Source organism: Oxyura jamaicensis, chromosome 15, assembly GCF_011077185.1.
Source record: "Oxyura jamaicensis isolate SHBP4307 breed ruddy duck chromosome 15, BPBGC_Ojam_1.0, whole genome shotgun sequence".
In the NCBI taxonomy this organism is placed as follows: Eukaryota; Metazoa; Chordata; class Aves; order Anseriformes; family Anatidae; genus Oxyura; species Oxyura jamaicensis.
Genome location: NC_048907.1, coordinates 2460474 through 2487628, shown reverse-complemented (window position 1 = coordinate 2487628; position 27155 = coordinate 2460474). Strand labels below are relative to the sequence as shown.

Sequence of the window (27155 nt, the reverse complement as noted above, 5' to 3'; positions counted from 1 at the left end):
TCCATTTGGGGTGGAAACAAAGAGGACTTTCCAGAACAGAGCAGCGTAATGTTTGAACTGACTCGAAACAGACTGCGTAATCCCGGTCTTCTGCATGCAGACACATGCAGTCTGACTCTGTGCCGTGTACTTTGAGGCTGGAACACTACTCTCATGTGGTTTGTTTGTACAATAAAGTGAAAATATTATTTTAAACAATCATCATCTGGTATGGGTTGTGCATGAGTTCTTCAAAACATTTCAAATTAGAAAGATAATACTGGCTCAGCTGATACCATTAAGAAACTAATACTGTGGCTTTCCAAAGCCAACACCTTTCTAAGTTCAGAAAGGAGGTCACTTCAACTTGTTAACTCTGCTAAGAATACTTTTTTTTTTTTTTGGCAAAACACATATAAACATGAAGACTAACAAATATGTAGTCAATATTCAAAAATGGTTGCATGGAGTAGATAAAACTGCTGAAGAGCTCTGCGGGCTATGTAAACAGAGAAGATCTTTAAAAATTCTGACCATACCATGAAGAAAATATAGCATACAGGAAATAAATCAGACAACGCTTTCTGTAGAAAAGTGACACAGCAAATATATTTCAAAGACCGCCACAATCCAGAAATGTCACTTTCCTAAGACAAAAACAAATAAAAGAATATGAAAGATAAAAATGAAGCACTGTTTTTGATAAAGCAGCCTGAAGAAGATTTCTTAACTATCTCTTTCACAGTCTTAATGTTCATGTCACTATTGCCAGGCTTCTGAAAGCTCATGAATCATTCCTCGGAAATCCCAAGAATGGTTTACAGAGAAAATACTTCGGCATTTTTGGAACCTGGGAAGTTTTCTTTTTGGTCCATGAGTTACCTTAAGGACTCTAAGACCTAATGGTTACAAATACAACTCCTAACATTATGGCATTCTTAAAACTGAGTGCCAAAGACAAATAATTTAAAGTATGTAAGCACCTTCTGTATGATTCAGACCTAATTTTTATCACAGCTCTACAAGTTGTATTTGTGGTTTCCTAGGCTGCTATTACATTTCTGTAAAAACTGAGTATATGTAATTCCAAAAGCACTTAAAATAATGCTTTAAGTTTCAGTTTAGAGGCTTTTGAAAATCATACACTATTTAGAAATACAACAATATCTTGGCTTTGAACAAAGTAAATGCCTTCACGTTGCACTGCTGTTTGCTCCTTGCTGTCTCTTTAAGAATACTTCTCTCTGTGCAAGAATGTGCCAGCTCACAGAGGACAGCTTCTGAAAGGTTTAAGCAGGCATGAGGTGAATTCGTCCATGGCAAGCCCACCAGCTAGCCAGTGTGGGACATATCCACCAACGTCCTTCCTCAAGCAGTGCCGGATGATGTGGATAGAGCAGAGGGATATATTGCAGAAAGCAGCCTGGCTCACACGCCCTCACTCAAAAGAGCTTCCTATTGCTACCATCTTGTTTTGTTTCCAAGAAGGAATGCATAAAGTCTCCCACTACTATATATTAGCAACATTTTAAAATTATTTTTTATTTTTTTATTGCAGTGCCAGCACCCCAGAGCAGGCAAGCTGAGATTATCCCACAGCAATAACCTTCCTGCTCAACACACCCTCTCTGCCAGGTTCTGGGTCCAATGGAGATGTTCCATATTGGGCAACTAAAATCACTCAATCATTATAACATAGTTCATCAAGTGCCGAAATACATTCACGATGAAGTAATCCCACAGTGCAAAATATCCATTATAAATGTTCCACCAAGTTTCAAAGCCAGCTGTGAAACAATTACAAGTAGTTAAACCAACAAATGGATTTTGAAGCCTTCATGCATTAACTTTTCAGAACTTCTCTAACGATGCAGCACACTTTGTATTCCCAGCCATTTATGGCTTAAATAAAACCATTCTGTAGCTATGAATTACATTAAGGTCTCTTTGAATTTAGCCACTGAAGCCAATTATTGAAACAGCAAGTGAACTTATCTCTGAACCCACTGCTCATGACTTACTGCAAATTTGACATGCATTGTTCAGCTCCAAAGCATTTACTGAATGAGTAGCACGTTCAGACTGAAACAAGCCAGGAAGAGCACGACTTCAGTTTTATTTTGTCTCATAGAAACCATGGATTTTGATGTCAATTAAACAAGTAACACAATGACCTGAAAATATTCTTCAGATACATCACTATAATAAAAGACACCAAAATAATAAGCATCATTTAATTCAATGTTTATCACGCTATATGCCAACAGATCATATTTATTTGGCTCACTGGATGCTTACTGCCAGCATCACAATATATGGGCTGGTACGTGCCTATCAAATCGGTACTTCGCACCCCACTTTCAAGGGTTGAAAAGATTTTGCATTTAAAATTGAGTTAACAGTCTGGCTCAAAATACAATTTACTTCGGTGACCATTAAAAATACAAAAAGTTGGGAAGTTTGCCCACTGGTGTAACGCAGCTTTTTTATCAGTATTGCTGACTTGATGAATAGAACTTGAAACAAAGAGTTGCTGACAAATTACTCGACCAGAATCGTATCTATGTGATCACCAGCAGAGATCCTGAAAAATGTTCCAACTCTATTTTAGAGAGCAGGGGTTTACATAAACATTACTTAGTGTGCAGCAACCAGAATGTTCAGTGAGACACAGACAAGCAGAGGATATTCAAAACAATCCCAACACCGTAATGCAAACACTATGCCTTGTCATCACTCATCCCACTATCAGGCAACCACCACACCACGGTGTAAGGACATCCCCAGAAATAGCTCCTGGTCTTCTCGAACTTCAAAGAGCCAATCTCTGCTTTTTCAGTACCTCAGAAGAAATTCCTGTTTTCTTGTACCCTTAGAGGGACAGGGAAAGAACAAATTTTGCTGTTGGGGAATCCATAGAAATGCCCCACCACACCGTCCTCGTTAAGAACACGGTTAATCTAGATCTCAACCAGCAATTTTAAAGTTGCTCCTTAACTGAGACTGGTAGGAGATGCTGCACTTCGAGATCACGGAGACAACTTGAACTATTTTCTGCACGAGTTCACAGATCTATGGTATATTCTACAGCAAAGACTTTCAGATTAACTTTCAACATCAGATCTTTTACAGCAGCCAGCACAAATCTCTATTTCTCCTCTGACTTTGAACCTGGTGGCTAATTTTGTCAAAATAAAAGGCAGGAGATTTATAAGAACATTTGCATTCTTAGAGGTTTCACAGAAGTAGGTCAAAAGGTGCAAGGGACACTTGTGTTCAAATAGTTCTGAGTTTCTCCCAAAGACTGAATTTATGAAGGAAAATTGAAAAGCTCAAGTATTGCCTCCAGTACACTTGGCAGCAGCAGGTTATCAGTATGCACGCAGATAACGTCCAACTTGAATGTAGCAGTTAGGAAGGCAACCATCACAAGACACTAAAAATTAGAGGGTTTTAGTGATATTGCTAAATAAGAGACACGGCCGTTCTCTGGAAAGTGCAGGGTCTTCATTCACTGCATCCTGGATAAACAGGATTCTGGCTGCATACGCTTAGGAAAGGAAAAAGGCAGAGCAAATTCCTACAGCTAAGAAACTGTAGTAAGAACAAGGAGATGATTCAAACGAAAGACAGTAAGAGGCTTAGGACCTCAAACCACCAGTCAGACACTACATGAGTGCTATGAGAAGTGGTTCATTCAAGTTTCTATGCTGCTTATGTATTTTAATTCCGCATCAAGGACATTATAAGTCACCTCACCTTATCATCCCATAGCCAGCTATGCTTATTCAGGCTCCTCAGTGTCTTGAGATCCTCAGTAAAAATATACCATTGGAGCATGAAGACAGACTACTGAATAGGAAGCAGAGATATGAGAGGATGTCTGTAACAGTAAAAAATTATTTTGGGCTAGCAATATGGTGAATAATTCTTTCTCAGTCTTTTTTGATCTATGTTGCTATTTCTAAACACAGTCTGTTCAATCTTTTAGAAGGATACCCATCTTTTATTAACAATTAAATAGCTAATAACTATTAAAAACCTTTTTAAAAAAATCACAGAAAATGTGATGCAAAATCTAACACTTCCCAGTTGCCTCTGTACACACGCATTACAAAAATGTCACTGCTATAGTCTATTAAAAGATCAGAAAGCACATGATCCTTCTAAGCACACATCATTCTCTACAGAATGAGTCAAGGATTGAAAAGCAGAGAAAGCTTTCATCCAAGAAAGTAAATCATTACTACCTCTTCTGAGAGGTCTACTATCAATGCTTACTACCTTTTCTACATTTTTCCAAGGAAGTTTCTAGCTGCCTTTGCCAAAACCCATTTTGATAGCAAGAAAAATAATTTGTACAACTGTCAGCACCAGCTTCTCCCGATGATAACTCGCTTTAAACCGCCTGAGTAAGTGCATTCAGTCCGCAGTAACAATTCTTTCTCTGGATATTAGAGCATAAAGTTTAACGTATTCGGGATCTAACGTTTACATGAAAGTTTGAGAAGGAAAATATCTCCTGTCAGCCTCAAAACCGAACACACGTGAATGAAGACATAGGGCTTCTAACTCATACAATCACATCTAAAGCAGCTGAAACAAAGTGCTGCTTTTTATAGTAAGAATTTAATTTTGATAGACTTGGGTGAAAGTGTAAGTGCTTCACACGCCTTGAAAACATCAAGTCAGCAATCCCTTTTTAGTTCTCCATGTTCTTAGCCTTTTAAATTAGCACCATGACTGCTATACGTCTGGCATATGATAAAGTAGAAGTACAAATACAGAACTTAGATAAATATTGCTCTGATTCAATGGATGCTGCTGCCAAGCAGAGAAGGACACTGAGTCAGATAAGCTAATTCCATCAAATACTGAGTTTCTCCCCTCACCTTGCAATTTCCCCTTAAAATAAGCTAGAAATACAGACAGCAAGGTTATAAAGATCAGGAAAAGTGATTAGCTTTTAATGGTGTTTCTCCTAGAAACAGTAGAGTGAGGATGTTTCTCAGATTAGAGGAATGTCTGGTAGGTACTATTCACTGAAGAGTTTTTTGTCTAAGTTTGTACAAGCAGTTGAGCTGGACATTCCAGGTGGAAAACTGCTAGGCAGGGGCTAAGGTAGAGATTTGTACCTTGTCCTTAGATGCATCTTCTAAATCCTTTCCGGTATTTCTGAGGCCAGGAGCTAGATATCACACTGTGGGTATTTCTAAGGGTCAGTTGTACCATTCTAAGTCACGCGAGTGTAACATCGTGCGTATACGGGACAGGCACAAGGACAAGATTGTAGATGTTCAAAATCATCAGGGACACAGTGCTGCTGATAGAGCTGGCTTCAGTTCTGCTGGTCAAGAAGAACGAAATGGTTGCTCCCGCAGAAATTGGCATCTAGCTCTGGGCAGCTGAGATTACAGCTAATGCAGTATATAATTGCCTTTCACTAAATAACAAAACACCATCCATCTGAGGCATTTCTAAACATGCCAGTCCAATAAGGATTCCAGTGCGTTACTTTTGATACGTGCCAGCAGAGCCAGTAGTCCCTTAGGAATGCCAAGAGATTAAACAAGAGCCGCATTCATTCATGGTCACCATGTTGAAACATTAGAAAACTTGCATTTAACATACAGAGTTAACATTTGACCTGACTGTTTTAGAGAGAGAAAGAAAAGCAGTTTTGAAAAATTGTTCTGGCAAGACAGATCACTATTTCTTTTGAAGGAAGATCTATTTTGGAATATTCTCAGTCACTCCCCCCAAAAAAACTTCAACATGGCTAAAAGGATAAAGGAAGGAATACTAAGGGAATTATCCAATCTAGCCAAGCTAAGTAAATAAAGGCTGTCCTGGGTATTCACATTCAGAAGATGATAAACAGATACAGCCTACAGATCAGACAGGAAATCTACAGGAGCTCTAGAAAGTCACAGCGACCAGCTCATATGGAGGACTGTTCCTTCTTCCTGTATTGTCACGTGAAGAAAGAGATTATTTCCTCTAATACACCTTTGTGATGATTCAAGACAGATGTTTTTCTCCTCCACACTGGAAAGCTGAAAACTTCTATTTAAAAAGAAACCACACAATATTATTTCTTTTTTGCCAAATAAAACATTTTTCTTGATCCCTACAGATACAGACAGATGATGTCACATTTCCAAGGTTTTCTGCTTCAGCCAACGCAACCCTATCCTTCCCCTTCCAACACACAAAGCTTTAGCGCACCTTAGTACACACGGGAAATTTTCTGGCACGTGTTAAGCCTAGGTGGGAAGAGAACCCTGGAATACCATAGTTTTAAACAGAGAACTCATAAACCTCTTCCCCTTTTTCTAGACATTTTGCCTGTATTCAGAATGTCAGTCCCGGAATGGTCACACATTCCTTATGCTATGATACTTTGTTGTTAAGGGAGAAACAAAAAAAAGTTATTTACTTTTCCTCCACTTTCCTCCACTATTTACTTTGCTATCTTGTTACACGTGGTAGCAGGTGCACACAGACACATGCCTAAGAAAATCACTCTGTCACTGCTAGTTTCAGACTTACAGACATACTTCCGCTCCTTAAAAAAACTCTTCGCGAAGTATGAGGCATAAAAGCATTTCCTCTTTTGTGCCTCTTTTCTTTCTTTTCCCTACGTATTAACACAACCATCGTGCGTTTTTAAGTTGTCCTGCTCAGTGACCTCAAAGCAGCTTGTGAACTCGCACAGCTCCCTGTGAGACGCTGCCTCCATTCCGCGCGCGGGGAGCTGCATGAAGGGAGGAAAGCCGTCATTTTTCAGTCATATTTTTAATCGTGACATACCCAGTCGCTGTCTGTTCTTTCCCTACGCTATTTCGAAGGAGCTTTTCTCCTCCAGGAGAAAACAACAACAGGTTGTTGGGTGGTTTTTAGGCATGCAGACAAAGGTGCTACGAGGAAAGCAAAAACCCCTCTCCTGATCCTAAGGCAGGAGCCTCGTTAGCGGGGGGGGGGGTCGAGGATTACCTTGAGGAGGATGAGGGCAGTAACGGGCCCTAGGCAGCAGCCCCAGTGACACAGCGGAAAGCAGGCGGCCTGCAGCACAGCCTCATGCCGCAGCACCGGGCAGGGCAGGCACCTCACCTGCATGGCTTTCCCCAAAAACCCGGGCCTGGGCAGCGAGCCCAGGTGGGTTTACACGGGGCCGGGTCTTCAATCGGTGCCGTGCCGGTGGTTGAGGGGGGGGATCAGGCAGCAGCATTGGGACAAACCCGCCCAGCCTCAGCCCTCACTCGGCGCGGCTCCGTGTCCCTGCCCCCGCTTCAGGGCCGGTGCCCGGCGCCAAGTTTGCGAGGCGCAGCGCGTCGGGGACGAGCCGGGCACGGCCCCAGCAAAGCCCCGGGACCCGGCCGCTGTCACCCGCGGCCCCCTCAGGCCGGCCGGGACGCTCAGCCACGCGGTGTGGCGGGGCCCCGGGGCGGCTGCCCGGTGCCCACGGCCGCTCCCCGGTCCCCTCAGCGCCTCCCCTCAGCGCCCGGTCCCCCCCGCCGAGCCCGGACCCTCCTCACCGCCTCTTTCTCCTCAGCGGGGGGCTCCCGGCGGCTCCCCTCCCTCAGTCGCTGCCGCCACCGCCCTCCGCGCGCGGGCCCCAACGGCGCCCTCACAGCCGCCGCCTTCGGCTCCGCGCCGCCGCCGCCTCCGCTCGGCTTCCCGGCCGCCTCCTCCTCCTCCTCCTCCTCCTCCTCCTGCCCCTCCGCAGCGGCGCCTCCCCGGCTGGCAGGGGCGGAGCGGGGCGGGCGGACAACGTCTGCGCCCCGCCGGGCCCGCGGCACCGCGAGGCGGGGACTGCAGCAGCGGGAGCCGCTCCCCCTGCCCGGCTCCGGCTCCCCCCTTCTCCTCTCCTCGCCCCTCGCTTTCCCTTTGTCTCCCCCTGCTTTGTTCGCCCCCCGGGGCAGCCCGCAGCCGGGGGGTAGGAGAGGCTCTGCTCGGCCCGGTCTTGCCTCGCCCTTCCCTGAAAGCGCCCAGCGGAGTCGCGCACCCGAACTTGGCCCTGTCCCTGCCCCCGTAACGGGGAGCAGGCAGCGCTGACCCCCCGGGGAAATCGCCGCTGCAGCAGACAAGCGTGAATGGAAAGGGGGGGAAAGGGTGGGGAAAAGAGACAGGGCGGCATGAAGCGCAGAGCTCTTAATGGACGACTAACTTTACTGGCGGCTTCTTCTCTCCATTTTCCTTTTGTCCTGACGCCCAGGAATTTGTGATTCCTTCTCATCCTCTATTTGAGTTTTCATTGTGCTTGTGAAGGAAGACCCTGGAACCTGGCATTCTTACCCTTTGTAAAGTTTAAAGGGCTGTGGCAGTAGATCCACACCATCATCAACTATTTAATACCAATTTTCAAGGCTAAATCAAACAGCTCTGCTTCACTTTTCTGCCTCTTTTATAACAGGCATCAGAGTCCAGCCAGAGTTGGCCTCTAACTTTGCTGAATTCATCACAAAGCAAACCTGTTTGCAGTCCCATAGATCATTCAGTTTATGCATGATACTATTCAAACAAAAGGGTGATGAGAAAGCAGTTCCATTGCTGGAGACCAATTGCAATACGTGATTCATGTTGGCTTCATTCTTTGGCATTAATCCAGCATGGCAAAGCACAAAATGGTGTGACGCAGTCCCCCAAATAATGGGTTTCAACTAGATCAGCATTTAGCAATGTTTGTGAGAATTTCACTTCCGAAGTGTAAAGAAGAAGCTCTTACCATGGCCATTAGATGTTGAAACAGATAGTCAAATCCATGTACAGCCAGCCACCCTCCTTCCTCCCTGAAAAATTTGAGTTTTGCTGAAAAAAAAAATCAGAATTATAGATTGTATTTAGAAGTACAGAGCCAGCAAATTATTGCTTAAAGCTAAAAAACTGACACAGTAGTCCCTAGCTAAGGACATAATCCGTAACAACAACAAATTAATTAGATTAAAAACCTGAGAAACTCTTTACAGAACACTTTTTTTCTTTACAGAACACTTGCACAAAATTCCTGTTAGCTTCACAAGCTCTCAGCTACTTTTGTGAATATTTGTTTGTTTCTGTTACCACAGATTCAAGTTTTCTGTATTCACCTAATGCTAATACAGCATGTTTTTTTTTCTCTAAGTATATTCTTCTCCATCATTTTTTTCTTCATTAATTTGATTTTTGTCTTGGAGAATTTATTAACGTGAAGGCGGATTTCAAGAGTATTCAATTCAACGCACAACATCAGAAGTTTTATTAAGCAATACTAGACCGCTGTATTCAATATAAAACACAGCAAGTAGAAGTCAGCTTACTATTGAAGATAGCAAACTAAGACTTGCAAACTTGTGTTGGTCTTTTGCAACTTAAGAGTAAGCAGTAACAACAATGGTGAAATTATAGATGAATATGGTTCAAATGTGTAAGCGGCTTTCTTTACTTCTTTGCAAAATTAAAGCTAAAAATGTCCTGTTTGTAAAGTAAACTTGAGAATGATGTTGCATACATCACCAAAAAGCAGATGTACCATTGCTTTTTACTGTCATATTTTAGTGAACTGAACCGTAGCTTCAAGATCAATGTCATCTTGTCGGAAACAAGGGAGTTAGTTATCCATCAGTGAACCATTATCAACCTTTAAAACACGAAAAAGTACCTTCGGAACAATTGTAACTTAAGTTTAACGAATTCATCACAGTTAGAAATGGCTGACTTCATTTCTCTGTACCAGTGTACACTTAGATATATGCAGACTGTGATAACAAAGAATGCATCTAGTACATTCACATCCAATTTGTAGCAATCATTATAAAAGAAGATGCCAGTTCTAAAATTCATGGTACTACAAAGGACTGCATATGATCAAAAGCCAGAATGTCTTTGAATCCAGTACTAGTGGCTCTCTTCTCAGCTGCATGATTTCAGGCAGATCAGTTAACACAGAACTATGAAAACAGGAATGGCTGGACGCTCCAGGGAAATTTAGGTTGCTGACATAACTACCAGTATCCTGGCCACAACCACAGGGTCTACTTAGAATTAAAATTATTCCCCTCAGTAATGTGGGAACATCAGTTGAAGGTGACTTAAGAGTTCCATTTTTATATCCAATGAGACATATCCACACAAGCATGGAAATTTTGAATATGTTTTTTTTTTTTTTTCTTCCTCTGAATGATCTCTTCAATATGTACATCTAGCAATTTTCAATATGTACAAGCAATTTCTATAGTTGGCCACACCTGCTTCAAAAAACCCCAACAACTAGCTTTTTTATTTTTTCTCATTGAAGTGCTGCTTCACAAATCCCAGTACAGAAGTTTGAACTACTATTTTTTTTCCTGTAGTCGTTTGTTTTTACAAAAACACAATAGGATTCCCCCTGGTACCCCTTCCCTGCCTTTTAACCTCAGTGGTGCATTTTCCTCATCTATTTACAGCTATGTACGATTCCAAGATTTAGTGTCCTAAAGCCTTGTGCTTGCTCTATAATTTTTTTGCTTTAAATTTATGTTATTTAAATTGGCAGCCTTTGACTAATAGGTTAGACTAGATGAAAAACAGCCCTTTTTAGTCTTAAGTATCACGTATGAAACTTAGTAATGCCTTTGTTCTCTCTAGCACTTTGACTCATGTATATCACGTTTTTGTCCTCGAGAAGTGAGTTTTAAAAAACTGTTGCAGACTACATAATTGTTTTCACAGCTTAGTGGGTTGAAAGGCTACAAAAAAAGATTCCGTTCCCAACATACTCAGTGTTCTTCTTCCCTAGCTCAACAGTCACAAAAAAGCCCTGCAAGTCTATGTTCTTTGTCGGTGTTCTACACAAGACAAATTTGCATCATATTTTATATTCTTTTTTCTAACAAATGTGGGTAAAACAGTAGAGAACGATATTTAATGAATCCCTTTGGCATGCTTGTTTAAACAAGGTACTTAATTTAACAACAATAATGATCACTGACTATGAGCGCTTCATTTTACAGATAGCTGAGAAACCATATTTTGTTAAAGAAGATGCATCTTCCAAATCATTCTACCACCTATGTAAGAAACCAACAAGAGCTTGATTTCTCACCTACAGAGAAGCAAAGCAGGTCTTTTGTTCCTGTTGAGAGTGTCAAGCTTCTAAACAAAGGGTAAATCAGTTTTTGTTCAGACATAACAGCTAAGTATTATGTTGCAGAAAATCTTATGTTAAATCTCTGCTGCTTGTAATTAACTAAAGTTTAGGAAGTGTCCAATTGTCACTTAAACATTAATTACCATGTTATTAAAGTCATCCTCTCTGTAAGCCTCTTCAAGGACTAATTCCTGATTCGTCCCCTCCCACCACCTTAAATACAAACACAACTATCAGCTCTACAACACATTCTTAGGAACAACATCAATTTCAAAGGTATTTACTTACCAGGGGCATTACAACTGTGGTTCAAAATGAAGGTACTCCAGAGTTCCATAGGAATTACAACTGCTTTTGATACACTTGAGTCATACTTGAGCTTTTTCCTTCCCTTAGTTGTTTTCCAGCTATCCTGCCTCACTGAGTTTGCACTAAAGTAATTCTTCTTAGCAGCTACTGTATCTTTCAGTTATCTTCTAGAATCTCAGCTATTGCTCTTTTAATGACATTTAAGCACTATGGATTAGGTTATAAAAATATGAGTTGGAAATGTCAACAAGTTTAAGACACTAATTAATCACCTGATTGATGCCCTCAATATTTCATACCGATTAGATTTATTTTTCAGATGTGCATTAGCATTTCTAAGTACTTTCACTGATCCCACTGCTAAAAATGAACATGAATATCGTGCCAACAGGAATTCGTGGGAAAATCTGAGTGATGCCTGCTCACACTAAACCCACCCCATTACAAATTTTATTATTCATTTTAGTAAGCTCTAATCTAGGTTATTATGCCACACCTATCACCATGGGAACACGACTTAAAAGTACCAGAAATACTTTGCTGTTCAGCTTTTCTCAGACTCTGCAGTGTGATCTGATTGCAGTTTCAATACACCAAAACAATTTGAGTAGCTGTACCTGAAAGATTAAAGAATTTCAGTAATCCTAAACATCTTTAGTGCAGCAACAATATATAGTACTTGGTAAGAACAGTGAAAGTATAGACAAATACTTTTAAGATCAAGATGCACTTTACTAATGAGACAAACAGCAGGGGTAACTCCCCATTCCGAATTAACTGTGTCTTATAGCACATAGCTCACTATTTGCAAAAGGCTGAAGTCTTTCAATATGCTACAAACAAATAAAAACTGATTGTTAAATGGGAACAGCACTAACTGTAGGAATTTTAATTCAAATATGGTTTCTGTATACTTCCCTTTGTATCAGACTACAGGTGGAGAACAATATTTGCTGACTTGAACAACCAGTCAGGCCAGTCACTTTGCAAAAAAATTTCAATGGATATAAATACATGGCACCAAACACAGTCCATCCCTGTCCCAAGCCTCCCAACATAACATTTGCTTTAGATGCCAGGAGACATTTTCTAAAAATGAAGTATTTTTTTGTCCAGTAACTAAAGGATGCCCAGAGCAAAGTTCACAACCTTGTAAAATAAAGCATTTAACATACTTAAGCTAGAATTCGGCATTACATTAAAAGTTGGGTTACCAAAATGACTTTGCTTTATCCTTACACTCCAATTCCTCCAGTACAAAACTTGGAAGCAATAAAGTTAACAGCTATTTTAGGGGTGAGTAAGAATTTGTAGAAACACATAAGACTTAATTGATCGAAACAGGAAAGTGAAAGGGCAATTTATTATGAATTTATTGTGAACAGGAAGAATTAAGTATAGAACTAGAGAGTTCTCTGCATATAATATGAAGATGATTTTCATCTTGTGTCTGCAAGCAAGGCACAAACATGTAACTATCCCTGTAAAGTCTGTATGCCTTACTAAAGGAGCATTTCAAAAGGGCTATTAAAAAAAGATCTTCTAAGGTGTGGAGAGAGAACTGCATGTTTAAAATATGAGCACCTCAACACACCCAAAAGGTGTGTACACTTGGAATCATTACCTCATGCCCTGCATCACATTATTACCCACATGTGAATGATGCAGCACACGGCATATAATAGCTTGTGTCAACTGTGATTACTGGCTTTTAAATTCATGGGAGGAGGAGGCATGGAGAAAGCACAAAATCTGTATGTGATTCCCATTAGAGCTTTCTTTGTGAAGTGCGCAGAAGCTGGAAGCAACACTGTATTTTCAATTTCTGGCCCAGAAAGCAATACTCTTAATTTTTCCTAGAAAAACTAAAAAAGCCTATTGTTTTAGTTCATATGATAAATATTTTACCTGGACCTCTACTTTCCAAATGCAGTAAGATAAACTGAACTGGTATATGCTGCAAACAGAACTTCCTCAGCCTCTCAGAAGAGAAGTCGTTCACATATAAAGATACTTCAGATTTCCCTTCCTGTAAACAGGTTTCCCTTCCTGTACAGTCAGAGCAACAAAAGGAAAAAAAATAAGCACTTTATCTGCAAAAGGCTGGGCTTTTTTAAGCATTCAAATAGAGTGTGTAGTAATTTGATGCATTATAAGAACCTTTGGAAAATACCTGCAATCAGTAAAGCTTTTGAAGAATAGGTTCAGTCTCTGAAGTTATCTTATCAAACATGCTGGAATGTCACTCCATCACAAGCATTTTCTTAGATTCTTGAAAATATTTTGTTTTACTGCGCATCTCACATGGCCAGAAATACTTTTCCCCTGCATTTATAAAAGGACAAACAAATGCTTTACCAGCTTCAGTGAATACTGTTAAACCAAACTCCCTCTGCTGGCAATGCAAATGTACCACAATTCCACCTATAAATCGCTCTGAACAGTTGAGAGAAGGGGGGGAAAAAAAAAGCATTAGAACAATTAATAAGCAGGATTATAACACTTCTAAGCTTTGTCCTTTTAGAAGTTCTTCAGATAATGAGAATTGAGTGGTATGAGCAAGTTCTATTTTAAGTAGCTAAAACCATTTTAACAGCTTCTTATTTATAAAAACTTGAAGCCAATAGCTGAGACCTTTCCTAAAATAATCAACTCCATGCACCCTCATTTTAATCAGTTTCTGTTTCCTAATTGTCTTGAGTGGCTCCTTTCCAAAAACCAGCAGTTTCATGGTTTAGGACTCCAATTAAAAGAAAAATCTTTATAAAAGCTCATTTATTAAACCTCTGTACATAAAAATGGACACGTATGTACAGCAAGTTTACATGAAGAAGGATGTTACAAAAGATACAGTGGTAATTAAAACCGACCCACATAAATAAAAACTTATAAAAATACTTGAAATGGTGAAGATAATGCTGGTAATCCCTGATAATTTTCATCCAATTTCCAAGATTTTGATGTGGGAAATCTTAACATTAGCACTTCTTAAAAACATTCTGAATATATTAAACTTATCTACAGGATAATTAGCAAAATCTATAAAGTATAGATTATTATACAAAGAACAGATAGTAAAAACCACCAATCCACCTGAAACTCAAGGACAATATAATTCTTAGCCAAAGTAATGAACAGCAAAACAACAAATTCATATTTTTAGAATTTCATGTATTGGCAAGAAAATTGTTCTTAACAAATCTATAGTCCTGTTGTTTCTTAGCGGAAGGATGCAATTTGGGAAAATTCCTGTGTATTTTCAGGTCGCATTGGTCCTGGTCAAGGTGGAAGTCCTGCATTAACTTCAGCTGCAAGGAAGAACGGGGCAGAGTTGTATTTGTCGAGATATTCTCCTTCCTACAAAAGGATGAGGAAGGTTATCTGAGTTTGTAAAACTGGAGGAGTAGAGAAATGGGTGCAGGAAGTTGGACATAATGAAACAAAGGAAGACCAGTTAAAATCAAGTCTTTTTCTTTTGCTGGTTTCTTGGGGAGTTCTTTAACACACTTCTTATTCGAAGATACACACCTGTTGATTCTGCCATATTTTCAAATTCAAATGGTGTTATACCTACAGCAAACTTGCTCATATCAGGAACAGGAGTTGAATTTTTTGCAGATGATTCAGTGCTTGTCACCACTTTATTATCACCTGTACTTTCTCCATTGTTAACTTCACAGTTGGGTGCAGGCATGGTGTTATCCAGCATGCCTTCAGAGTCTGAATTATCAGGATTTTCCTTTAAATTAAGTGAATTACCTTCTGGATTAGGACCCGTTAAAGAATGTTCATTTTCTGATACCTGTTCGCTGATACTGGAAAGCTTAGTTTCCACTGTAACCATCTTTTCAGATGATCTTACTTCTGCAACAAGATCTATTTCGTTCCTAGACGGTGACGATGTAACAGAATTTCCAGTTAAGGGTGTATCAACAGGGATATCAGAGTCACTGTTTGTGCTTTCTGCCTGCTCTAGTGCTGCCCAAATTAATCGCTGCTGTTCCTCTAGCTCTTCCAAGGTTAAAGTATCTTCATCCATGGTTGAATCCACTATTTTTGGTTGAGGAACAACATCACTGGAAGGATTCAATGGTGTCATCTTAGGAAGAGGAGGGTGGGTGGATGTTGGAGGTTGAGTTGGTGTAAGACTTTGTGGAGTAAGTGGAGGCGTGCCTTGTGGTAAAGGAGGGGGAGTTGAAATCAGTGGAGGTCCAGGTGGCAGTGGAGGTTGGAACTCAAAACTGTTATTAGCTTGAGATCTTTGAGATGCTTCCACATCTAAAAACGTTTTAAAAAACATCTATTAGAATCTGAAAGCCAACTAGGACAAGATTCAAAAGTGCCAATACTCTGAATAACTAGCACACTAATATAATCTCGTATCTGGTTTTCAGCTGAGATAGAATAAACTTTTTGAAGGTTTGAACATCCATTGAAACTATCTGTTTTGGTATTGTAACTCCCAGCCATTCAAGAAAAACAACAACAAAACATAAAAAGCCTCTTGAATTTATTTAACAAACTCTTTCCCAAACTTAAAACACACTGAAGTACCCTCCCTCATTCATAGGAAATCCAAAAGTTTCTCTATTTATTCTAACATTAAAACAATACCTTTTTTTTGTAAGAAGTTTCAAACTCACAACTTCTTAAAGTATTTAATCCAAATATTTTATGATTTGGAGGTCTTTAGAACAGAACTTTCTTTAGGATACACCAGGATACACAAGAATAGGACACTGCTAGCATACGTTAGCAGTTACCTTAAACATCACCATAAAAATTCTAGAACATTGACTTCTCGTTATCAATTCTAACATTTCAATTCAGAGAAGTTACTTTGAAAATAAAAATTGAAACTAGGGAAAGAAAAAAAAAGCACAGTAACTATACCAGAATCTATGTCCATGTCAGTTACTGTTACTTCCAGGTTGTCTTCTTTTGGTCGTTTTGAATGATGAGAACTTGATCTAGATGCAGGCCTTTTATTGCTAGATTTTGGACTTGGCTGAAAAGAAGTTATCCAGGAAAACAGAAGAAATTAGAATTAGATTATGCAATGTAATATGTCCAGCTATAAGAATGGGTTTAAAGCAATTTTGTGATTATACAATTATTTGACTGAGTTTGTAAACTAGTCACTGAAGTTTGAGAAATTTAATGCAACTGAACAGAACTGTAATTTTGTTTAGGTTTATATGGCAAAGGAAAAGATTGTGTTTTTTCAAGTCACTATATTAAAATTACTGTATATCACACCTACAGCAAGTAAGTTCTTCTCTTTTTAGGGAAGTCTAAAACTAAGACCATTTTTATGCTTTAAAAGTTTACAGCTTCTTTTTTTCCCAACTGTTTAAAAAATACTGCAATACTGTGATCTGCCTATAAACACTGGAAAAAATGAGTTTATGCTAAACATGAAGCTCTTTTCTTGTTAGAACTGGCAAGCCAAGATACTGACTATCTGACTGGTTCACTGTAGTGAAAAAAAACAATAGTGTTACTGTAAAACTAACAAAAGCATCAGGATTTCACACCTGGTAGTTTCTATAAGAAAGACTAAATGAAGATACAAAGAGAAGCATTGGCTTTGCTATATAAGAGACAACTTTTTTTTTTAAAGTGAATAATATGAAAATATATTTACCGCATGAAAATTAGTAAGGTAGTTAGCAAAAACATCCTTCTGTTGAGATGGCTGCATGGGTATGGAACCAAATATCTGCCATTCCTACAACAATAAAAAAGAGAAATAAGGCTGAATGTTGCATATGATTGGCTAAAAACATGACAGGAAAAACATTAACAAGCCAAGATAAATCTCTCTTCTCCTAAACCTCATTTAGCAGAGGTAAATAGAACTTAAATAGGAACTTCTGGCGCAGAGATTGCGCACTGGTCTTACGCAGCTTTCTTTAGTCAAAATTATGAGAACACTCACAGTAACTTTCATATTCCAAGAACATTCCAAAAATGCAGATAGGTGGAATGAAGAGGCACTCATACTTTAAGTTTTGTCTTTACGAGAAACCCAAATATCCTCTAGGCTCCTGTTAGCCTCATAAAGGAAATAAATACCACCAAAGCATGGTCAGACATATCAGACAGATGTCACATCAATTACCTCAAGAGCTCCCATCCCCAAATCAAGCACTTAAGAGGCTGTTGAAAGAAAACCGTCAGATGCAGAATGCATAACATTCAACTTGGCTAACTGCAATGACTGTTACGCTGTTCAGAAAGCAGGGGACAGTCACTTACATCTGGGATCCCACTTGGAGTGGAGATATTAAAGCCTGGATAGTTTATCAACTTAGAGACATCGTAAGTGACACGTTTTGGTTGATGAGATCCTTCATCTTCTGTTCCATCATCATCTGTAACAAAGTGCAATTATTACTGATGCTGATTAATGTTACTGAGGAAATCTACAGGATTAAGAACCCTTTTTTTTTTTTTTTGAATACAAGTTATTAATAGAAGGCTTTGAAATCCACAAAGGCAGTAACAGAGACCAAACCTATCAGATACATGTGAGAAGCTACCCCATAAACCTAATTGGGAATTCATATTTGTAACCTTTATCTAACATTACTAGCCTCAGAATTTGCCATCGGGACTGTTCTCTGGAGATGTGGCATAATGTTGGTCATTAGTAAAAAGCTAGTAAATTATTCAGTAAACTGGGTTTTCAAAAACACGTTTTTTGCCTTCTGGTAAGCTTCTTAGACTTCTATCAAGGGTGGATTAAAGAGTGAAAACACACTGACCAAGTTTCTTCATCCACTCAATTCCATCACTATAGAAGGAGCTATTTCACTGCCACAACACAGATAGATGAAAGGGGAGTATTTTTTATATGATTGTAGAAAAGAAAAAGTGATTTACAACTTTTTCACTCTTCCGTAATGAAGATGGTGGTTTAGGTACTTCGTCTTCTGAAAGGAACGCAGCAAGTATATAGCCCCCATATCGAAAAATGCATTCCCAAAGCACATTCCTTACCTTTACCATCATAAAGTGCAAGTCCTGAGTACTCCATTTCAGCCTCTTTGAGCCAACCTGGTGGATAACCCAGCTGACGCATGCGATATATAAATGGAGGAAGACTCTTAGCTGTGACACCAAGCGCATCTTGAAGCTCCCCACTGAGTTAAAAAAAAAGTCCATAACTGAGTTTTGACAAAAGAAAGTTGATATCCCATTGAATTTTGAATTCCCAAGTTGAAATAATTTAGCTCAAACTATTTTGTCAGTCAATCCCAGAAATAAAAACTTTAGGTCAAAAACTACTCTGATGTCAAACATAACGTGTAACACACCCATTTCTCATATGGTTAAACGTTCTATGAGAAGTAATGCTAACCTGAAAACTTAGCTCCTGACTTATTTCATCTGGTTTGTTGCCTTAACTGTAACTATCACACAGGCAGGGTGGAACTTAATGCAATACTAAATTTATCAATGATTTCTGTAGAGACTGCTATGGCCAAATTATGACTTTTTTTTTTTAAAATATTTTGAAGAGATGGAAGAAGAGAGCAAGAGGCTCTCCAAACTCAAAATTTTCAGATTCCTACATGTATTTTTAGTTTATCAGGAACCTAGAGTACTTGCAATTCTCCTTGTGAAAAGGAATTTGAATAGCCAAAGGGTAAAATTTGCCTCCTACCTTCGGGAAAGGTCATGGGAAAGGTCAGGGTTATTAAATTAGCAATACAAGTTACGGTTTGAAAAATGTGCAATTTGTTAAACAAAATTTTATGTGGCGATGAAATTCAAACATAATACACCCACAATTAAATAGGACTCTGAAGAATAACATCTGGCATTCCAAAGGAAGAAAAGTCATTCCAGGAAAGCATTGCAACAGCTAATGAAAGGAAAAGAGATACCTAATGACTCCTGGTTTAAATTTTCCAAACCTCTCTTCTACTTCTTCTGCATGATAACGCTGCTGAAAATTCTGATTGCTTGCTTCACCACAAGCTTCCATATACTCCTTTCTCTTCTCACTTATACGAGCTGCATTTCGTGGCTTAAAGATAATATAATTGAGAAGTTTAGGTTTGAACAATTTATTGCTTGCCTTCACCCAACATAAAAATGGTACTCCTTGTCCTCAATAAGCTTATTTTTTTTTTCCACGTGGCTGAGTTATATCAACAATTGCAATGAAAGCTACATAACAAACAAAAAAAGGAGCATTTGCATTTAATCTAATGGCAAACACGAGCAACTTACATTCTGACTTAGCGTGTTAGTACTTAGATGTATGAACAGTATAATTCATTCAAAAGAGATGAATAACTATTTGTACATCCTGACCAATGCATCTAATTTTTTAATGGTGCAGTTATACCGAAGCATTTCTTGGAGAGAGGCAGTCTTTTAAATACTGATAGAGAGTTTACCTTTGGACAGTCTTTCATTTGATGCTCTTCAGAGCCACAATTGAAACAATGCGGTTTTGGCCTGCTTAAGAAATGCAGAAGAAATTATTAAACCCCCAGATCATTATTCAATGTTAAACACACTTAATTCTTTTAAACCTTATTGGATTTTTAGTCTTAGACTTTGAAAGAAAAAAAATTTAAGTACTGCTTGTTGATTTCGTATGCTGTCATCTGCTTTTCTTAAATGGACTGCTTAACATCAATCTTAAAAAGAGAGCAACAGGATTTTATTTCATGGTCCTAAGTAGAACTCAGGAATTGAGAAAACACAAATACAGCATTGTAATAAATAAATAATGCATGGCAGTGTGTGGAGAAAAAAAAACTAAAGTTATAGCAGAAAAGCAGTACTTCCAAGCAGAAATTAAGTTTTTATATTCCATTTAATAGAGATCTATTCCTTTAAGAGGGAATAAAATAGTAATAGAATAATTCAGGTTGGACCTCAGGAGGTCTACAACCGAGGTCCCTACTCAAAGCTAGGCGAGCTATGAGATCAGTCCAGGCTGTCAAAGGCTTTATCCAATCACGTCTTGAAAATCTCCAAAAAGGGAGAATGCATAATCTTCCTGGGCTACGTGACCCAGTATTTTACTCTCCTAATGGTGGAAAAGCTTTTCCTTTCATCACATTACAGATAGAATTCACTGCTGGTTTTCTGCCTCTGATTAATTATGTAAACATGGCATTTATTTGCACTATTTAAGCAAACCAAAGCATACGTACTATAGCTGATGATATGTCCATAAGAATAAAAGAGAGGATGTTAAAATGAGAATTTTAAGGCTAGAATACAGATAAGGAACCACTCAACTTAATACTATTGTAGTACAGCAATACCTGCACTTCTCGTTTCATGCTGGTATCATCAAAGGTCTGATTTTTTTTTTTTTTTTCTTTTTACAAAACCAAGAATAAGCATTGTAGAAACAAATAGAAGAGCATGACTACTACTTTGGAACATCCTTGCCACAGTATGAATAAGTTATATATATTGAGAAACTGTGCACTGAAAACCTGAAATGGAATTTCTACTGCCTTCAAGATTAATGTTCCTTGTAAGTTTGTACCATGGGAAATATTTTCAACGTTATAGGAGGGAAGATCCCAATCTCTAACAAGATTTTAGAGAAAGGCGTTTTACTGAACATTTGTTTTATCAAATTAGGATGGGAACCAGAAGAAGAGATGAAAGGGTGACACAAGAATGAGCATCCAAAGTGACACCTGCCCTCCCTGTGAAGCATGCCTTCTGCTTTATCTTTACACAGTACTTGAACGCAAACATTCTGCAACGATTCAAGTATTTTATCACTATTCCATAGCATGAGAACAGCCCTTCAATCTGCCTTCCCTTCAGGTGGTAGTATTTCTAAACAAAACATAGTTGAAGACAACATTCCCCTTCGTTTTTGAAATTCCTGATAAAAGCTTGTATGGCTCTTGTTGCAACTGAAATCAAAGACTTGAGATGCTACAAAGACCACACAAGCTTTCAAGTGGAAAGTCAATTAACTTTACTTCTTACCCTCCAGTAAAAGCTATGCAATCAACTCTTTGGATCCCTCTGTCTTAAGTTTATAAACTAGTCAGGATGACAAAGCAATCACTAAAAAGACAAGCAACAGAAGAACAGACCACAAACAACTTTGGCAAGTTTTTACATATCTATTACAGGCCCTTCCTAAATAAAGGCAGGAAACCACAGATATCCACTGACTGCAAAGCTCAGCACTGATTTACTTAAACTCATTGCTCAAGTACGTTCAATGGTTTAGCATATATGGGAACAAACAGTATACATCTGAACTTTTCAGCTCAAAACTTTATATTTAAGAATAATACAAACCTTTTTGGTTTTACTTGTATTTCTTGTCCATCTAGAGAGAGAATCTGGCTGAAAACTTGATGATATCTTTAGATTTCAATAAGGAACTGCTACTGGATGAAGCAAAATTTCAATCTCATTTAAAATATCAATGGTAACCTAGTAGTGCTTTGAACAGAATACTGACTCTTCTGGATTAAGTTATTGATGGGTGCTTAAAGCCAGTAATTTAGAAGTACAAACAATAAAATTATATCCACTATAAAGTATTTGCTAAGATGGGCTCATACTGTTTTCTACTAACTAATTCCTATCCAAAAACCTATTCTGTTTCTTATTAGCACTTGCTAAAACTAGAATCCCCTTGTTTATAGGCAAAAGTATCACACTAATGGTTTTGATATACTTTATATCAATCTTCGTAATAATACATTTCGGTGGAGTTTCAAAAATATAAAATATAACAATTCTCAACTAAATTTAAAGAGTAACATCAAAGCAAAGCTGTCAGATATGGAAGTTTAGCTTTAGCCAGGCTTAACTTTGCATTTTAGGAGAAATTCCGCTGTAGGTACCTATTTCCTTGATTTGGAGGTTGGGAGATTGTATAAGTACCACTTGGAGTAGGACAGTCCTACTGCATTACAACAGAAGCAGCTTTCCAAATGTAAAATTACAGCACAGTGCATACACAGTCAAAGGCAGGCACAAGAAAATCCAGGTTAGCTGGCTTATAAATTTCCAATTTGTGTTCAGATACAAGTTATTTTTTAACACTAGGAAGTGACATTTATTCCAATTCTTGATTGCAGAAATGAACTGTCACACTGTCTCCTCTCATGGCACTTTTGGGAGAGGAAGCAATATTGGGAAGTTGTGGAGATGAGATTACTTGAACAAGTTATTTCCTCATTTTTATCAACTACATTTTGTCATTTGACTACAATATAAAAATCATTTTCTCCAGTATTTCCTTCAATCACTACTTTTAAATACTAGCTCTTGTACACAGCAGAGAACCAACTTTAAAATGGATGCAAGTTAAGAGCATTACATAATTAAGTTTTAATAAAAAACCTTCCCCCAGTCTCCAAGTTTGGCAAAAATCACCCTAGAGATTCAAGTTGGCCGAGCCCTTTTCTTCTCCTATAAAGGGAAAAATGCTTATTCGTATCTGGAATGAGTTTTCATTCCAAACCTAATTGCAGACAGGCCCAGGAAAGTTCTAAATTCACATGATGTATTTACAGGGATATAGCATTCACTCTTCCCAAACATAAGTCTTCTAAAAATCAGCAAGCCAATCATATCAAAATACATATATATAGAGAGAAAAAAAAATCCATTAATTCTTCATTAAAATTTTTCATCTCTAATAACTGGTATGGTTTAGATAGCAATGTACAATGTACTGAAGCAAATTTGAATTCAATTTACCAACTGTCATTCTTTGGCTTTGATAAACAGAAAAAACCCTTGGTTTAGGAAACAGGATACTTAGGTATTTCCCATCCTTCTGTCAGCTGTGGATTCTCATTTAATAAAGGCTGTCCCAGTTTATCGAGACAAAAATTGGTAAAATACAGAACACTTCCTACAACCTGTAGAAAAAAATTCAGAAAATTGTCAGAATTGTGTCAGTATTTAGGTCAGATTATTGGTAGCATTTCTAAGAATTCACACCGCTTGAAATCCTTCCAGCTTTTTCACCCACTCTGTAAGAATTTACTAATAATACACACCCACACCTGTACAAATCAGCTTTTTTTTTCCACTGATATGGCCAAAACATGGTGAACTTAACCATTATTAAATAGATAAATGGAATTTAACGATGAGATCTTATTTAATGGCAGTGTATATTAAGTATGTAGAATGAAGACCTACCATTGAAGAGTATATAGTCAAAAACTTACACTAAAAGCTTCTTTAATTTTTTTAACAGAATTAGAGCTTGCTGTTTTATAGTCCTCTTCCAAAAGAACACTGGAGGGCTGACAGAAAAAGTAAAAAAATGAAAATAATTAATTAGAAATAACAGTAAGAGAAAAGCTCCTAAATTGATCAAGTATGTAAGAGGCACAGACCATGAAGTACAGCTACTATTTTTCATGACACATTAGTTATAGTAGGATAGAAATATTTATGTTAATGATGATGCTTTCCACAGTCCAAAATACCATACAGATCATTTCTCTGTATCTTTCTCTTAGCTTCTGAGATTAAAAAAAAAAGAAAAAGATGATGAAGCTGGGCCAAACATTATCGGATGAGTACATGTTTAGCTTCTACCTTAAGACTTATCACCAAGCTTATACACAAATATCAATGCAAACGACTTTAAGGAAGTTTTTTTTATAGACAAAGTTGTTGTTTTTTTTTTGGAAGAACTACTGCATTTATTTGATGGTTACCTGATTTGCAAATATGTAAAAAAAAAAAAAAACATCTAGAATTCAGATACTTAATACTGAAATTTTGAACTTTTACACTGCTACCGCTATAAAGATGTAAGAGAAGGAATGCTCAGTCATAATTTGAGCTTTACAGTACCTGTGGTTTAACATTGAAGTGTGTTTTTTCTTGTTCACCTCTTCGTTGCTCTTCATACTTCTGAACCAAGTTAAAAACAAAATCTTCAATTTCTTGATGATACTGCCTGTAACAGAGTGAAGAGTTATAAAAAGGTGAAGAAATAAGCAAGGCGTAAACATATACCAGGTATCTTTTTCAAGAACCTGCCATTTACGACTTCCTGAGAATTTAAAGAAGCAGTGATCTCTCCTGTACTCCTAAATGCCACCAACACAAATGTGATAACCTATTAGGAGGCACACCTTTATGTTAGCGTGTCAAAAAAATAATTAAAAAAATGAACACACGGGCAGGAAAGGTTAATTTGCTGTATTTACCAACAACACTCATGAATCTCAAATTGTTATTCATGGTCACTTCAAGCTCCTGGAAGTCACAGTTCACGCTACACACATTGTTAGTAAAAACAGCAGACCTCTTGTTGTATTGTTAATTGTTATCTTTTCTTCCCTGCAAGCTTACCAGGTTTATGTTACTGAATATGACACATATCCTTTGGGCAAACACTAAAATACCCAAACAAAAAACAAATGTGGCTTCCTGTCAGGGCTTTTTCTTGAAAGGCAGAAGTACTTACTTAGAAATGACATTGTTCATAAATAAAATCTGCAACAGAGGTCCATCGAGTTTAGAGCTGTCCACTGAAATTCCACTAGAAGAACAGAACAGATAAAAAATAATGGTTACTGTATTAGCTTTACTGTAAAAGCTCTCTATCCTATTTGTCATAACAAATAGTCCGTGTTCCATAAAGAGGAACATTCGGCCAGTACAAATTCTATTATTAAGTTTCTGTTCTCTTAAACAAAAATCCTTCTCTTTCTCCAAGCCAGTCACGTGACTTGTTGTGAGGTTGGAAGAAAACAAGCCAGAATGCTGAACTACAGAAATTTTCTTCTAACAGCATGTAGCAATGCGCAGTAAACTGCTACGAGATCCATCCCATAGTGTCATTTGATAGCCAGACACCGCTTTGCAAACAACAAAAGATTTCTCTTATTTTACTATTTTAATGTACTTGTTCTTACAGCTAAACTCTACAAAAAAGCGTTTCCCTGAAGGCCACATCAGTTTCATAAAGACAGATCGTAACAGCATACACAGTTTGTAGTGCTGTAACTTTTTCTAAGTTTTTGATACTGGAGTCTGAAGGACTTTTCAAGAATGACAACAGCATTTTAGAAGCCCAGTGTCTGAGCACAGAGGGGGACACAGGCACAAGGGTTCTAGAAGATTTTTGCAAATCACGCTGTTAGCTCAGCTATTGCCTGTCACAAAGTAGCACTACTGCAAACACCCACAAGTCATACAAAGCATTGTAAGTCAGCATGAACGTACCTGGGACGAGTCAGAATGTTCAGCTTCCTTTTAAGTTCCTGATGTTAATTTCTTGTTAAGGAACGTTACTTTCTTCGGAAGACACAACCACAACTTAATTAATTGCAGAGTTAAACAAAATGCCTAACAAAAATCCCACAGAACAACAAATCTTTCATCTCGCTGCACAGAGGATTATTTACTAATCCACCTGTTGCTGAAAAAAAAAAATACAATAAAACAAAAATGCAAAAAAATATTTGGAGTCCTGATTTCAGCTAGGATAGAGTTAATTTTGGAAAATTAAGAAAAAAAGGGTCTAGCTGTGTCAGTCCAAAGAATTCATTACAGACACTATGCCTGTATTGTCAGATTACTGTTCTGTTTTTAAAACACCTATACTCATGACAAGAGTCAACAGTAAAATACACTCGTGAATAGAAAATAACTATATGAACAACTATAAGAAACTAATAAAATAAACACGAAGAAAACACCTCAGATTCCTTCCTGCTATTCCAAGAGCTATGTGACCTATCCCAAGAACCCTTTAAGGAACCAGTCACAATTTAACGGTTTAATATTATTTCTAGCTGGGTTAAAAATGGATTTTCGAAGTGAGCGTACGACTGTTTTCTCTAGAAAAACAGGAAGGAGGAGTCCAGCACTAAGTGATTTACCAGCCATCCCAGAACTCAACTAGCATCTTTGCCAAGGGAAGTGCCGCTAGCATACAGCTGGGTATCCGGAGGGTCAAATCAGAGAAAACTCCACAGAAAACTCCGGTGAGAACTCCCTCCTCGGCGCCCTTCGGGAGGCGCAGGGCCCCGGCCCGGCGCAGGCCCAGCCGCTCCCGTCAGGATATTCTCCGCCCGGAGCCGCCGCACCGTCTCCTCACAGCCCTGCAGCCTCTCCCGCAGCTCGGCCAGAGCCCCACCAGGTCCCTCCTCCTCCTCCTCCTCCGGGCTGAGGCGAGGCGGCGGCGGCCCGTCCTCTCCATCGAGCTGCTCGAACAGCTCGCGGTCGCCGAAATCCACCTCAGCCGCCATCTTGAGCCGCAGCAGGAAGGGCGGGGCTTGGCGGGAGCGATGGGCAAAGGGCAGGGGGAGCCGCCCTAGCGCGGGCCGGAGGACTACAACTCCCGGCATGCAACGGCGGCAGCCCGCAGCCGCGGCGCCCAGCCTGCAGCGCTTCGCCCCCTGGGAGATGTAGTCTCCCCTCCCTTCGCGTGCCCGCGGCGCAGCGCACGCTGGAAGCTGTAGTTCTGCAAAACGGACGGGTTTCCCCAAAATGGGGACTCCGCCACCTGGAACTAGGGGTTGAACCCTAGTTTCGGCACCGCTTTCCTACCCCCAACCCCACTCCCCCCCCCCTTTTTTTTTTAAAGGGGGGGAGCTATGTGGAAGGTGTGGAGAGAAAAGAATTCAGGAGCAGGGCGCAGAAACACATCGTGCCCTACACTGTACCTTGCACATCTAACTTGCTCAGATTAAGGCATTCTTACAACACACATTTATGTAACACCAAAAAAATTATATAAAGTATTTTTTAAAAATTAACACTT

At 38.9% G+C, this 27155-nt stretch overlaps 2 protein-coding genes and 1 long non-coding RNA gene across 11 annotated transcripts in view; 1 reads left to right on the top strand and 2 right to left on the bottom strand.

Moving 5' to 3' along the window:
• CLIP1 (CAP-Gly domain containing linker protein 1) overlaps positions 1 to 7721 on the bottom strand; it is a 68276-nt gene extending 60555 nt beyond the window's left edge. For 3 of the 7 annotated variants that reach the window (XM_035341105.1, XM_035341106.1, XM_035341108.1), the window contains exon 1: positions 7518 to 7704. The gene's annotated coding sequence lies outside the window, so the exon portion shown is untranslated. Of the gene's footprint in view, positions 1 to 7517 lie in introns of all 7 variants that reach the window. The other 4 variants (XM_035341104.1, XM_035341107.1, XM_035341103.1 and 1 more) reach the window with 3 other exon arrangements.
• A 2379-nt stretch (positions 7722 to 10100) lies between these two features.
• On the top strand, positions 10101 to 19226 carry LOC118174958. The gene is made up of 3 exons (XR_004754820.1): positions 10101 to 10111; positions 12803 to 12805; positions 19091 to 19226. It is a non-coding gene; the product is annotated as an uncharacterized LOC118174958 (long non-coding RNA).
• Positions 14156 to 26856, bottom strand: ZCCHC8 (zinc finger CCHC-type containing 8). 3 transcript variants are annotated; one of them, XM_035340759.1, is made up of 14 exons: positions 26457 to 26856; positions 25613 to 25655; positions 24852 to 24926; positions 24233 to 24338; positions 23596 to 23673; positions 23177 to 23280; positions 21701 to 21766; positions 19810 to 19873; positions 19291 to 19433; positions 18401 to 18543; positions 17657 to 17772; positions 17043 to 17126; positions 16289 to 16403; positions 14156 to 15673 (listed from the first exon to the last, which is right to left on the bottom strand). In XM_035340759.1, exons 1-14 carry the CDS (start codon positions 26737 to 26739, stop codon positions 14856 to 14858), a joined length of 2238 nt encoding a protein of 745 aa, XP_035196650.1. In that variant the 5' UTR covers positions 26740 to 26856; the 3' UTR covers positions 14156 to 14855. The 3 variants fall into 3 exon arrangements, with proteins under 3 accessions (XP_035196650.1, XP_035196651.1, XP_035196652.1); XM_035340760.1 differs by having other exon boundaries at positions 19810 to 19870; positions 26457 to 26854; XM_035340761.1 differs by lacking the exons at positions 21701 to 21766; positions 23177 to 23280 and having other exon boundaries at positions 19810 to 19870; positions 26457 to 26554.
• Between the last annotated feature and the right edge of the window lie 299 nt (positions 26857 to 27155).